At 45.3% G+C, this 12500-nt stretch overlaps 2 protein-coding genes across 2 annotated transcripts in view; one reads left to right on the forward strand and one right to left on the reverse strand.

The window, feature by feature from the left end:
* The first annotated feature begins 2872 nt into the window (after positions 1-2872).
* On the forward strand, positions 2873-4932 carry sp8a (sp8 transcription factor a). The gene is made up of 2 exons (XM_079749133.1): positions 2873-2910; positions 3470-4932. Exons 1-2 carry the CDS (start codon positions 2890-2892, stop codon positions 4772-4774), a joined length of 1326 nt encoding a protein of 441 aa, XP_079605259.1. The 5' UTR covers positions 2873-2889; the 3' UTR covers positions 4775-4932.
* A 2775-nt stretch (positions 4933-7707) lies between these two features.
* Positions 7708-12500, reverse strand: part of itgb8 (integrin, beta 8) — a 26804-nt gene continuing 22011 nt past the window's right edge. Inside the window, exons 16-17 of the mRNA XM_079749883.1 lie at positions 11981-12144; positions 7708-7846 (exon numbers count right to left, since the gene is read on the reverse strand). Of these exons, the coding sequence (XP_079606009.1) occupies positions 7718-7846; positions 11981-12144 (293 nt within the window). The 3' untranslated portion in view covers positions 7708-7717. The remainder of the gene's footprint in view (positions 7847-11980; positions 12145-12500) is intronic.

Raw genomic sequence — 12500 nt, forward strand, 5'->3', positions numbered from 1 at the left:
CAACGTGTGAGTGTGTGTGTGTGTGTGTTTGTGTGTTTGTGTGTATGTGTGTGTGTGTGGGTGTGGAGGGGGGTTCTCAGAAAGACCTACTTTTTATTTAGCCGTACACTCTTAAGTTGCGGTTAATTCACAAAGAGACACTTGGGCTTGCTGGCCCATGCACACACACTCACGCACGCACGCACGCACAACCACGCACGCACACACACACACACACACACACACACACACACACTTATTTGCACCACACAATGACAGGGGTGGCCTCTGCCCTCCCATACTTTTCTCACCTCCAATCACATAATTTCTCCTCCTCCTCCTCCCCCTTCCTCTCTGCGTCTCACAGACGACTGAGGCCTTGTGTTGGGGTTCTGCAGACGTGAATATGAACGAACAACACACAATGTGTAATTACAACCATTCACAAGGATTCAGTAAATTGTTCAAATAAACTGATCAGTTTTGTCCTCTACGACCTGTGTGTGTGTGTGTGTGTGTGTGTGTGTGTGCGTGTGTGTGTGTGTGTGTGTGTGTGTGAGAGAGTGTGTGTGTGTGTGTGTGTGTGTGTGTGTGAGTGTGTGTGTGTGTGTGTGTGTGTGCGTGTGTGTGCGTGTGTGTGTGTGTGTGTGTGTGTGTGTGTGTGTGTGTGTGTGAGTGACAGCTCTCTCTTTCTTTCACACACACACAAAGAAGGATTTGAATGAACAGTGAAAAAGAAAAAGACAAGTGCATTATAATAATGCAGGTACAATATGGAAGAAAGACAGACGGACGGACTAGATAGATTTAGTTGATTAAGCATTGTGAACATTTTGTCACCATAGCATATTTTTCATCTTCTTGCTGTGCCATCGTTCATCACAGGCGTTGACAGATGTCGGACTTGCCCTCGGTGATTACAGGAAGCTGTGGGCCTAAGCACTCGTTGCTCGAGGCGTCTCCTGGCACAATGCACCTGAAAGACTTCTCCCTCGTAAAAAAAAAAAAGCAAAACAAACTAAAACAATAAAAACGATTTATATGGAACTTCATGGGTAGGGGGATTAGGGCTACTAATTGCGATACAATTGAGGCTACTATTTAGGCTTATTTTATTTTAATCACTGTGAAATAATATATCTCATGTCCTGCTCAGCGGTGTATCTTTTCACTTCCTCTGTTGCACTAATTGTCTCAGCGGGCCACCGTCCGATATCGCCGTTTTACAACAAAATGCCGGCCGCGCGCGCCCTCCTGACGGACAACCGTGACTACTGGGGTCACAAAGACGACGGGAACACCGAGGAGAAATTAAATACTTCTCAGTGCTCTGGGTGAATTGCAGGGTCCTTTTTTTTAAGCCCCTTTCTCTGTGTTTTTCCCTCGCCGCGCCTGGGGAGAGATTAGAATTAAAGCACAAGATGAACTTTATTGTCGGCGTGCGGTGGCGCGTGATAACACGGTCATTATAGCCACTAAAGGAACAGGTTGGGCTTCTGACAGGGTTTCATTGGGGGGCCATTTAAACGCACACGCACACAAATACTGTGGGAAAAGAATGCCTCTAAAACACGGACATCTGTTCGGAGGAGCTCGCGAGGACGGTGGTGATCAGCTCGAGCGGGAGAATACAGCCTACAGTAAACTAGAGCTGTGCCCGAGGCCATCGGTGGGTAGAAAGTAAGGAGCGTGAGAGCTGAGGTCCCAGCTCCTGTATCTGAACGGAAAGGTCAGAGGCTAAACGAACAATGTTTAGAGGTTTTGTTTGAACATAACGTGTACATTATATGACAGGCTTATAGTACTCGCCTGTTATGCCTAAACTATAAGACAACTTGTAGGTGACATCTTAGAATGAGATGAAGTAGGCCTAACGGAACGATTAAAAAATGAACTGGAGCATTTGCTTAGGCTGGGAAATGAAGAGGACACCGAGGCCTGCGTGTGTAGGCCGCACACCTAGGTGAATAAGTACCTAATGGGATTATCTTTATTGATGCATACATATACGAATGATGGAGGGTGTATGGGTAGGCTGTTAACATAACATAACATGAAATTGATTAAAGCCATTTGAATATTACATTTGAAATTCAAATAGGCTCGAACTTCCATGCGGCCTCGGGAGGAGACGACGCCTCCTGGCTCCAGACCAGGTCGGCCCCCTACGTCATCAGGTTGGACATTTACCCGGTGAACGTGATGACGAAGAGTTGCTCAACTCAGTAAGCCACAGACAAACGTAGGAGCGGGGTGATTTTGTAACACCTGTAGGAATGGGTAGATTTGAATTAAGGCACTATTTCAAGAGTAGTGGCTAAACCTACCAAATGGCTTGACTGCGATAAAAATGAGAATAATAAATTGGTGAGGTGGTGCCCCCCCCCCCCCCCCCCCCCCCCCCCCCCCTCCCTTCCTGGCCCGAGGCCCGAGCGGATCCGCCCCCCGGGGCCGGGGAGGTTTATCACGACCGGGCTGATCCATCAACCTCTGTTTCTCCCCAGCTACCAAACATCAATAAAAAAAACATCCCCCCTATAATCCCTTATAGCCGCGGCGGTTTGAAACGTGTTTGTGGTTGAACTAACAAAGGAGCAGCACATCCCCCGGTCAGGGAGCTCTCTGCGCTGTTATTCCTTATTATTTAATACCAACAACACGTTTTAAGGAGCGTTCTGCCGTGGTGGATTGAGTGCGTTCACGTCGTGAGACGCCGTTCGGGTCGAGAGTTGAATAATGTAGAGTAGGCCTACGCGTGGGTCGCGGATTGAGCGCCTGTGATTGGTCCCCTGGCAGTCAGCGGCACTTCAAAGCGACAGGGAAACTACAACTACAGGAGAGTCAGGCGGGAGGAAGCAGTTGTCTTCTTCACTCAAAGCGAAAACACTTGAGACGTGCGAGGTAAACAACATGGCTGCTACTTTACTTGGGGTAAGTTCACTTTCTTCTGATATTTGGTTGAATTTATTTAAACTATATATTTTGATCAACAGAACACTGTACCATTAGCCTACTGTTCAGCCCTGTTGGCTGAATGAATATTTTTTAGACTGTTCTTTAAGGTGCAGCGCTACAATAGGCCTCTTTGGGTTTTATTTACAGTCACGATAGATCAAGACTTTAATAGTTGGTAAATGAATTGTCTCAAGTTAATGCATTCATTAAAACGGATACTTGCCCGAGTCTTAGAAATCCCTATTTTCTACCAACAAATTTTGGTTTGGAATAGCGATTTATATTCAAACAAACGCTCAAAAGTAATCAGGGGGGATGACCATGATATAGACCCAGATTAAAAAAACACATCGCACAGTGTGTTATTAAGGTGTTATGAAGTTCAGAGATTGAGAGGTATTTATTTATTACTATTTTTTTAAATGGGCATTATCGACCTGCCCGCAAAAAGATCGGTTTCGATAAAGCGCTTATTGTGACGCTAAAACGCACGGTGCAAAGAAAAACGAAAAACCTTTTTTTCTGTGTCTGACAGGAGGAACCCCGGCTGGGCAGCGCGCCTCTGGCAATGCTGGCCGCCACCTGCAGCCGGATCGGAGACCTGAGCCCCTCGTCCTCCCCGGCGCTGTCGGACGGGACCTCGGGGCTCGCCAAGGGCTTCCTCCCGTGGAGGAGAGCGGCGCCCTGCATGTCCTCCGGCCTTGGCGCCAACCTCTCCTCGCTCGGGACGCACTCCTCCAGGAATAACGCGGGCGGTGGGCTGTCCGAGGGGGTCAACGTGTCCGCCTTCTCCAGCGCCTTTTCCGTGTCCGCGCCCGGTTCCACGTTTGGGAATGACTTCTCCATGTACCCCAGCGCCGTGTCGTCGGACGGCGGCGTCCACGAACACACCAACGCGCAGCGCTCCATGTTTCTGTCCAAATTCCCCACGACTGTGGACGGCATACCGGGGATCTATCCGAGGATGCCCGCGCACCACTATGAGTCGTGGTTCAAGCCCGAGGTTGGGAACGTCTCCAACGGCTCTCCCGTTTGGTGGGACATGAGTGCGGGCTGGGTGGACACTCAGAGTCCGGTGGGCTTGCCATCTCCCATGAACGGCTACAGCACAGAATACAGCCCTCTGTCTCACGGCCACGCCGCACTGAGCCCCGGCCCGCCGCAGCATCTCCTGCAGGCCAACTTCTCCGACGTCAAGCCGCAGCTCCTGGAAAGCTTCAGACCCTCAATCACGCGCGCCTATTCAGACTCCAACGGGATCGGCGCCTCCGCGTTGACCGAGAACGCGGTGCTCTCGCTGCCCGCCTCCTCGCGGTCCTCCTCGCGTCGCTACACCGGGAAAGCCACATGCGACTGTCCCAACTGCCAGGAGGCCGAGAGGCTCGGGCCGAGCGGAACGAGTCCGCGCAGGAGAGGCCTGCACAGCTGCCACATCCCCGGCTGCGGGAAGGTGTACGGCAAGACGTCCCATCTGAAGGCGCACCTGCGCTGGCACACCGGCGAGCGGCCGTTCGTCTGCAACTGGCTGTTCTGCGGGAAGCGCTTCACGCGCTCCGACGAGCTGCAGCGGCATTTGCGCACGCACACGGGGGAGAAGCGCTTCGAGTGCGCCGTGTGCCACAAGCGCTTCATGCGCTCGGACCACCTGAACAAGCACGCGAGGACGCACAGCGCGGACGGCTCGGAGGACGGTGGGGCCCCGGGGGGGTCTCTGGGCAAAGGGGGCAGCGACACGGAGAACAGCGCGTCCGGGAGCCCGAGCCACCAGTCCCCGGAGCTGCTGCTGCACGCTGCTAAGGAGCCAGGGCTGGGCCCCAACCCACACAACTCTGCTGATTAACCGGAACACAAATATTAACAAGAACAAGTGACTCTTGCAAGAAAATTTGCAATATCAAAAAGAGAGTGCTTTTTAGTTGTGGGACAGGAAAAGAAAACTGGCCACTTTAATGCTAAGCTTCACCTGTGGATGGAAACTGTCCTTACCTCATCTTTAATGTCCCATTTGGTTTCTGATGACGTCATTGACCGTGTTGGTACTGCGTGCGTTAGGCTACTTTTCTGATTTTTTATTGGCTCCTTTTTCCCATAGTGAGAATTTTGTCATGTTCTGTCTTGATATGTGGCACTTTGAAATATAATGTATATTTATTTATTTTGGAACATTCTCTTTTTGTTGTTTTAGTTACACTGGGCATATGTGGTATATCTCATAAATCAATTAAACTGGATATGACTTATATCGTCTGGTTGTATTTTAGTATTTTAGCCTCTATGTAGTACCTACACTTTAATATCTATTGGAGCAAAACAATTGAAGACGATTTTGCGTAAAAACGAGCAACCTGTTTTTGAACTGCTTATATATTTAAAATAAACTCGTCGATAAAAAAAACAACGAAATATAATATCAAGTAAGGTGAGCATTAATGTATGAATGAAATATTCTTAATATTCCAGGCAAAATTGTTGGTTATGAATGAATTTAGCACCACCTATTGTTCATTTAAAATCAATCTTACAGCCCCTAAATGAATATCGCTTAATATTAATTGATACATATAAATATAGAATTTATATAATCTATATATAATAATTTAGATACAGCTTTGATACTTTATGGTCATTATCTGCAGGTGAATACTCACTGAAAATAATATCGGAAAGCCTCATCTCTCTGGAGAGGCCAATACAACCATCAACGTGTATTTGCCCCAAAACACAGAATATGGCCTCTATGAATTTCTCATTCTCAATCATCTATAATCTTCACATCAAGCCAGTTTTTTAACCATGAAATGACCCCAGGATTGAATGAAAGCCTCCGTGATTTATATTGGTTCATTTATTCAATTAAAGTTTTCCTTTCAATTCTAGTTTGGATCATTTTCCTATTAATGTAAATGCTGATAAGAGTAGAAAAAAACCACTAGAAAAACAGATTTAGAAAATCTTTTTTAATTTATGTAAAACTTGCATGCTACACAACTAGTAACATACATGTACAACAAAATGACAAGGAAAGTGCTGCTGTCACTCAAAAGTCCAATGCCCGATCATGAGAAATTCATTTGGCAGAAAGCACATCCACTGCTAACTGTCTGTACTGTATAGCTGGCCTAAGGCAGACTGATGGTCATACGAAAATGCACAGTACAAAAATAAAAGTAAACTAAGATAGAAAACATTTCAATAAATATTCATTAGTGTTCAAAACTAAACAAAGAGAAGCAGCTATGTCTGTAAACATCTCAATGGGCCTGTGATTATTATCTTTATTATCTTTAGTATTATTATTCTTTTCCGCCTTTCGTTACCTTCAGCAAACCAAACCCAGAGATAATTAATTGTATTTTTACCTAGAAGTTGGTCTATAAAATATAAAGATTGTAATCTAAACAAAGAAATCTCAAATCAGAAAGCAGAGGTGAACAGATTTCCGCCTCTGTTTGACTCAGCTCATGCTAATTTGCCTAATTATATGTTTCCAGTAATTATATGGTTACTGTATTTCGTTTCTCGCTGTCTACAAACCGTTCATCTCGTCTTAGAAATTCACATCGGCCAGGTTATAATGAACGGCCTTAATGCTTAAATGCTTAAAGATGTTTTCACCCAGTTCCGATCTATCACCCTATAGCCTGTTCACATTGCCTTCATAGGCTCAGATCTCGATTCCTTCAGAACCACAAAATTAAAGTGGTCCAATTCTGGTTTGAGATGATCAGGTGCCAACGTTTACATGTTGTTAAATAAAAACAAAATAATTGATCGGTTTCACTTTGGCTTATAATGTGAATTTGACCACGTAGAGATTATTTACAATTCTGATTCCATAGTCGGTTAAACCTGTTCACAGTGGATCAGGCCTCCTTTTACCCAAGTGCCTTCTGTGGAAATATAAGATAATGCTCTTGTGTCTCATTCAGTGAGACCGTTCAGTAGTACAAAAGAGTTATTGTAGTGCAAGTCTATCATGATTATTGGCAATTGAAAACAACCGAGTCTTTCGATAACATGTTAACACACAAACAACGATTAGGAGACAAATACAATAAGCAAGATCAAGTTGAATGGTAAATGGACAAAATATCACAAAGTGTCTTCTTGACCAAAATAAATCGAGAACACATTAAATGCATTTGGAGGCAATACGCCTAATTAAATAAAATGTGATTCATGTCATCAAGGTTTAAATAAAATAAAGAAAAACATGCTGTTTACTAAATAAGTAATTTGAAACAAAATTCTAGTGTTTCATGCAGTTCCAGTAGCTAGCCAATGGAGCTGAGGTATGTAAGGTGTTCAGTGTGGTTGTAAATACGATACCATTACAGTAGCTAGGCCAAAAGGGGGCGCGCTAACACCGGATAATGTTTATGTGGGATCCGAGGCAATGTTTCGAGTGTCTTACAAGACACACACGTTTGGATGTAAGACAATAAGTTAACGGATCACTGGTAACACAAAAGGAGGGAGAAATTCCTACCCTGTTGACACTCCCTGTAGCAACAGATGGGGAGGAGGATAGCAGCGGATCAGTGTGTTTTCCCTCCTAAACTCCCTCCTTCAAAATACTGGCCATTGTTACGCAGTCTATACGGTTTTGGTTTGGGTAGATGTGTCAAAGCAAAAATAAAGTTGTAAAAAACAGTTTGAGCTGTTTGGGAGTCTCGGAGTTGGTACAGAAAATATGAGAATGTCTGAGCTACATCTCTGCAACACCCCCTGTAGGTCTGTATTAGTAGTTCACGTCCTCCTGATATTGGACCCTGACCTCTGCCTAGCACTGCCAGGGGTCTCGGAAGGTTATCTTGTGAACTTGAATGCTCATCTCCCCGGTGCGGTCGGGTGGGTGGTCCCTCCTGTAGGTGACTGTCTTCTCATTGGTGGTAGGGATGAATGACAGGTCCTGAAGGGTGAGACATAAAATCGGTGATGTTTGGGTGAGTGTATACGACACACCTCTCGTTCATTTGTAATACGGGCATTACTCAAATGGTGGTCAAAAATGTTCTGCCTTAAACTGTGATATGTATAGTATGATCGATAATCATCAATAAACAAGAAATGTGTACTGGTATGTCATGTTCATTTTTAAGATTTTGTATTATTGTTTAAATATACAAAAAATAAACTGCATCCATTCAGTCCTCTACACCAACTGTAAGCTATGATGTCAGTCCATTAAATATGGACTGACATCATAGTCCATATTTAATGGACTATGATGTAATTTGTCGCTCAACTCGAGCGACAAATTCGGTCGAGTTGAAATATTTCAACTTTGCCGCGACATTCGCGTGATGACAGCCAATCAGCGTTCAACAGCGTGGCCACTGAGTGACATGTGTCACTCAGTGGCCACGCTGAGTGTATCGTTGCTAGTTTGCATCCGGCGCAAAGCTGATTTTCTCCCGCAGCAAACTCGCGCCACTACGCTTGCGGCCTGAAGGTGCGTTCACACCAAATGCGAGGAGGCGACAAGATTCCATACAAAGTGAACGTAGAGACGCAAATCGGGCGAATTATTCGCTAGAGAAAACCGGCGACAAGTTTTGATTTGTCGCGTTCACGAGGATTTGTAGCGCGACCAATTCGCTCAAGTTGAAATATTTCAACTTTGCCGCGACATTCGCGTGATGACAGCCAATCAGCGTTCAACAGCGTGGCCACTGAGTGACATGTGTAACGTAACAGCCAATCAGCATTCAACCGGCCAACCGTTCCCTGCAGTGCAGTCCGTGGTGAACCGCAGCAAATTCGCCAGACAAAACTTGCACAGCGACATTTTATGATTTGTCGCGCGACAAAACTTGGGCGACAACACGAACGGGCGACAAATGTGTCTTTTGGTGTGAACGAACCTTGAGAGGTTTGTCAGCGAAAAGCAGAGGCGTGTTACGGTGCCAATGATAAATGGTGCTATATTACTGATCGATTTTGCCATTGCGCCACTGACCGAAAAAATCCTGATTTAAGTGCCCTAGCGGATAGAGCAGTTGGTGCTGCTATTTTGACGTGCCTAGGCAGGTCGGGACTGTAACATAAGCTTACACACGTAGGCTATACACAGCACAAACATGCAAACAATTAGCCTAATTTAAATATTATGATGTCAAAGATTGTTCATATGTGTGAAACTGCATAGAAATAGATGTGGATATGTGGATTGTGGATTTTTTTTTTCCATAAGGGCTACAGGAATGAACACTGTAGTAGGCTATGCCATGCAATACAATTATAATAATAATAACAGTAATAAACTTGAGCAAATTATATCCCAGCCTTCGAAAACAAAATCTCATATTAGGGTAAATGATAACGTTGGTTAAATTATTTGGGAAAGAACAGCTGATACAGCGGTAATAAGTTGTACTTTTAAGTCAATGCATCTGCAAACACCGTACAGCAAACACATATTTTCATGACACAGACATTGTTTAAAAGGCAATAACTTAGGATTGATGAGTATTAGATCTTGAGAAAAAATAGTTTTACCGCAAGTGAGTGTTTAAAAGAATGAATGAATGCGGGTGATGCTTGCACGCGCTTATGCAACCATCTGTTTAAACAAACGCAAACTAAACACGTAACGCATAATACAGTCCATGGCAATGTATATTCCCGGGGGGGGGACACATGCATATTATGAACACAAGTCGATAATGATAATGTATACTGTACTGGTAAAAAACAATGTTTGTTAATGTATTGACGCATATCATTAAATAGAACCACAGTTGCGGCCACAGGACCACGTATCATATATGTGTTAAGTTCTCTTTGCTGAAATTTACATGAAAACTCAGTGTTTCTGAAGTTGTAGAAGAAAACGCTATTCCATGTGTGAATTAGGCCATATCATTTTGCCATAAACTGAGCCATTTGAAGTTTGAAATTCATATGGTCATGCATCTGTCTCTGTCTCATGGCTTTTTAAGGGTTCGGGAGATAGAACTCTCATTGGTTTATTTCATGTTTCATGTTTTTTTCATGTTACGCCCAAAACACATTCAGACCAACCCATTATAGATTTGCGTTGGGCGCTAGAGTCATTATCCGCTGGTATAATAGCAACAGCGCCAGAGATCCGCCCACAAAGCTACTTCCATTTCGCGCTTCTCACTTGCGTTTCAGACCGTTAAAATAGGGCCCTCTATCTCCCCTCCTCCATTGACAGAAATCTTTTCCAACCAGTCAGATCCAGCTTAAACTGGAATATATCACCTCTTATCCCTCAGATACTAGATACTAGCCTCCCTCTCTCTGCTCATTCTTACAGCAGTGGATCCCTGGGACACTTTAGAGAGTCAGTCGCCAGCCAAGAAGAGGGGAAATGCAAACGACAGCTGCCCCACTCAAAGCAGCGTAGTGCTGTTGACTGAAACTTCCCTCCTCTTGGCACTGGGTGTGGGAGAGACGGAGAGAGAGAAAAAGAGAGAGCGACAGAGAGATAGAAAGAAAGCTCAAGAGAGAGAGAGAGAGAGAGAGAGAGAGAGAGAGAGAGAGAGAGAGAGAGAGAGAGAGAGAGAGAGAGAGAGAGAGAGCAAGGGTGGGATGACTATTCAAAGACACATTGAGCTGGAGTGTTGGCTGTTCTGGAGCTGAGCCAGTTGTGTGGGATGATGTCCGGTGTTCATATTTGACCATTGGGTAGGGTGGCTCGATTATGGAAAAAATCATAATCGTGATTATTTTGGGAAAGATTGAAATCATGATTATTCAAACGATTATTTTTGAGTTTGAAAACATGATGCATTTATTCAGCATGTCTCTCCCAAAAAACACTTTGTAACTGAGAACTTTGAAATTTCGCCTTAAAAAAATGCACTAAATGTTCAAAAAGAAAATATTCAAATCTAAAATAATGTAGAGATATGTATCCAGCTATTATTTCTTACTTTCTATAAAACATAAAAAAACAAAAAAACAAAAACAAATTTGATTATATTAGTTTTGTGATCGTTTCACGCTAAAATCGAAATCGCGATCAAAATTCGATTAATCGCCCAGCCCTACCATTGGGTCAGCTCCAGACAGCCAGTATCACTTTTACACTACACTATATAGCTAGGTTGCCGTGACGCGGTGTGACTCAAATCCCTGTGAAACTGTTTTCAGATGTTGTCTTGCATGTTTCTCAGTATCGTAGTGGTTGTGGGTGATGACTCATCAGTTGTTGTGTTGAGAAGACTCTGCGACGTCCTGCTCTTGGACAGCTCCTCGTTGATTCTCTTGGCTGGTGCAGCGATCACTGTGGCAACCTTTACCGACTAAAGCCTTGATTATGGTCCCACGTTCACGCAACGCAATTACCACGCTTCCATGCAGTCGTGAACCTTTATGGTTCTGCGTCAGGCTTTAGTAAGTGGACCAATCACAGCCCTTGCTGCTGCGTCGCCTCGACGGAAGGTTACGATTTTTGGAAGGCACCCGTCAGGCCTTTGTGGTAGACGCAAGGAGGGTTTGCAAGGACGTAAGGGGTCCGTAACCTCCTTGCGTTGCGTGAACGTGGGACCATAATCAGCCCTTTAGACCAGAAACGCTGGCCGTCTGTTTATACTGTAGAATACTGCTTATGATTAAGTCATTGACCTGGGATATTATACACCTCGACCTGTCCTCTTGTCATTCGCAGGTAGGGGTTAGTGATCTTGTCATTAGCAGGTAGGGGTTAATGATCTTGTCATTAGCAGGTAGGGGTTACTCATCTTGTCATTAGCAGGTAGGGGTTAGTCATTTTGTCATTTATAAGCCGGTAGGGGTTAGTCATCTTTTCATTGATGAGCAGGTAAGGGTTAGTCATCTTGACCTTGATAAGCAGGTAGGGGTTAGTCATCTTGTCATTGATAAGCAGATAGGGGTTAGTCATCTTGTCATTGATAAGCAGGTAGGGGTTAGTCATCTGGCTCAAGGGTGCCTACAGGTAGACTGCCTCTTGTTTGAGCGGTGAGTGTTTTGAATCGAGGACTCCTTTCACTATTTGATTTCCTCAGGGAGACAATGCATGGGATACCCCTGTGTGGTTTTCCTCGGGGCCTACCTTGCCGGTGGGGTGGTAGTTGAGGTCCGCGGTGGGGCCCCCTGGTGGCCGGCCTTGTCTCTGCAGCAGCAGCATGGACAGGATGACCACGACCAGCCCGCACAACACAGTGAGCCCACACACCCACATGAAGGTCCTTACATGGCCGGAGCTGCCGGCACACTCTGTGAACGCACACACGCACACGCACAAACACACACACACACACACACACAGACACACACACACAGGGCATGGGTCAGCGACAGCTGTGCCAGCGGAGGAGCGGGAGGTCCTTGTCTCTCAGGGAGTGTCTCCGGGGTCATGTGGGAATGATGGCCTTGTTGGCCTGCGCACAATGGACCCAAAGTTCTGCTGTGACATTTCCCTCGCTGGGTTTCCATGGAGACCTGGCTCCAGCCACAACCGGGCGGAGGAGATATGGAGGGAGGGGCAATAAGGCGTCCCGTCGGGGAGAGGGTGTGGGGGAGGGGTCGATGATGGGGGAGATAGAGAGCTGAAAAGCACAATGAGGAGAGCT

Source organism: Pollachius pollachius (assembly GCF_949987615.1).
Source record: "Pollachius pollachius genome assembly, chromosome: 13".
Classification (NCBI taxonomy): domain Eukaryota; kingdom Metazoa; phylum Chordata; class Actinopteri; order Gadiformes; family Gadidae; genus Pollachius; species Pollachius pollachius.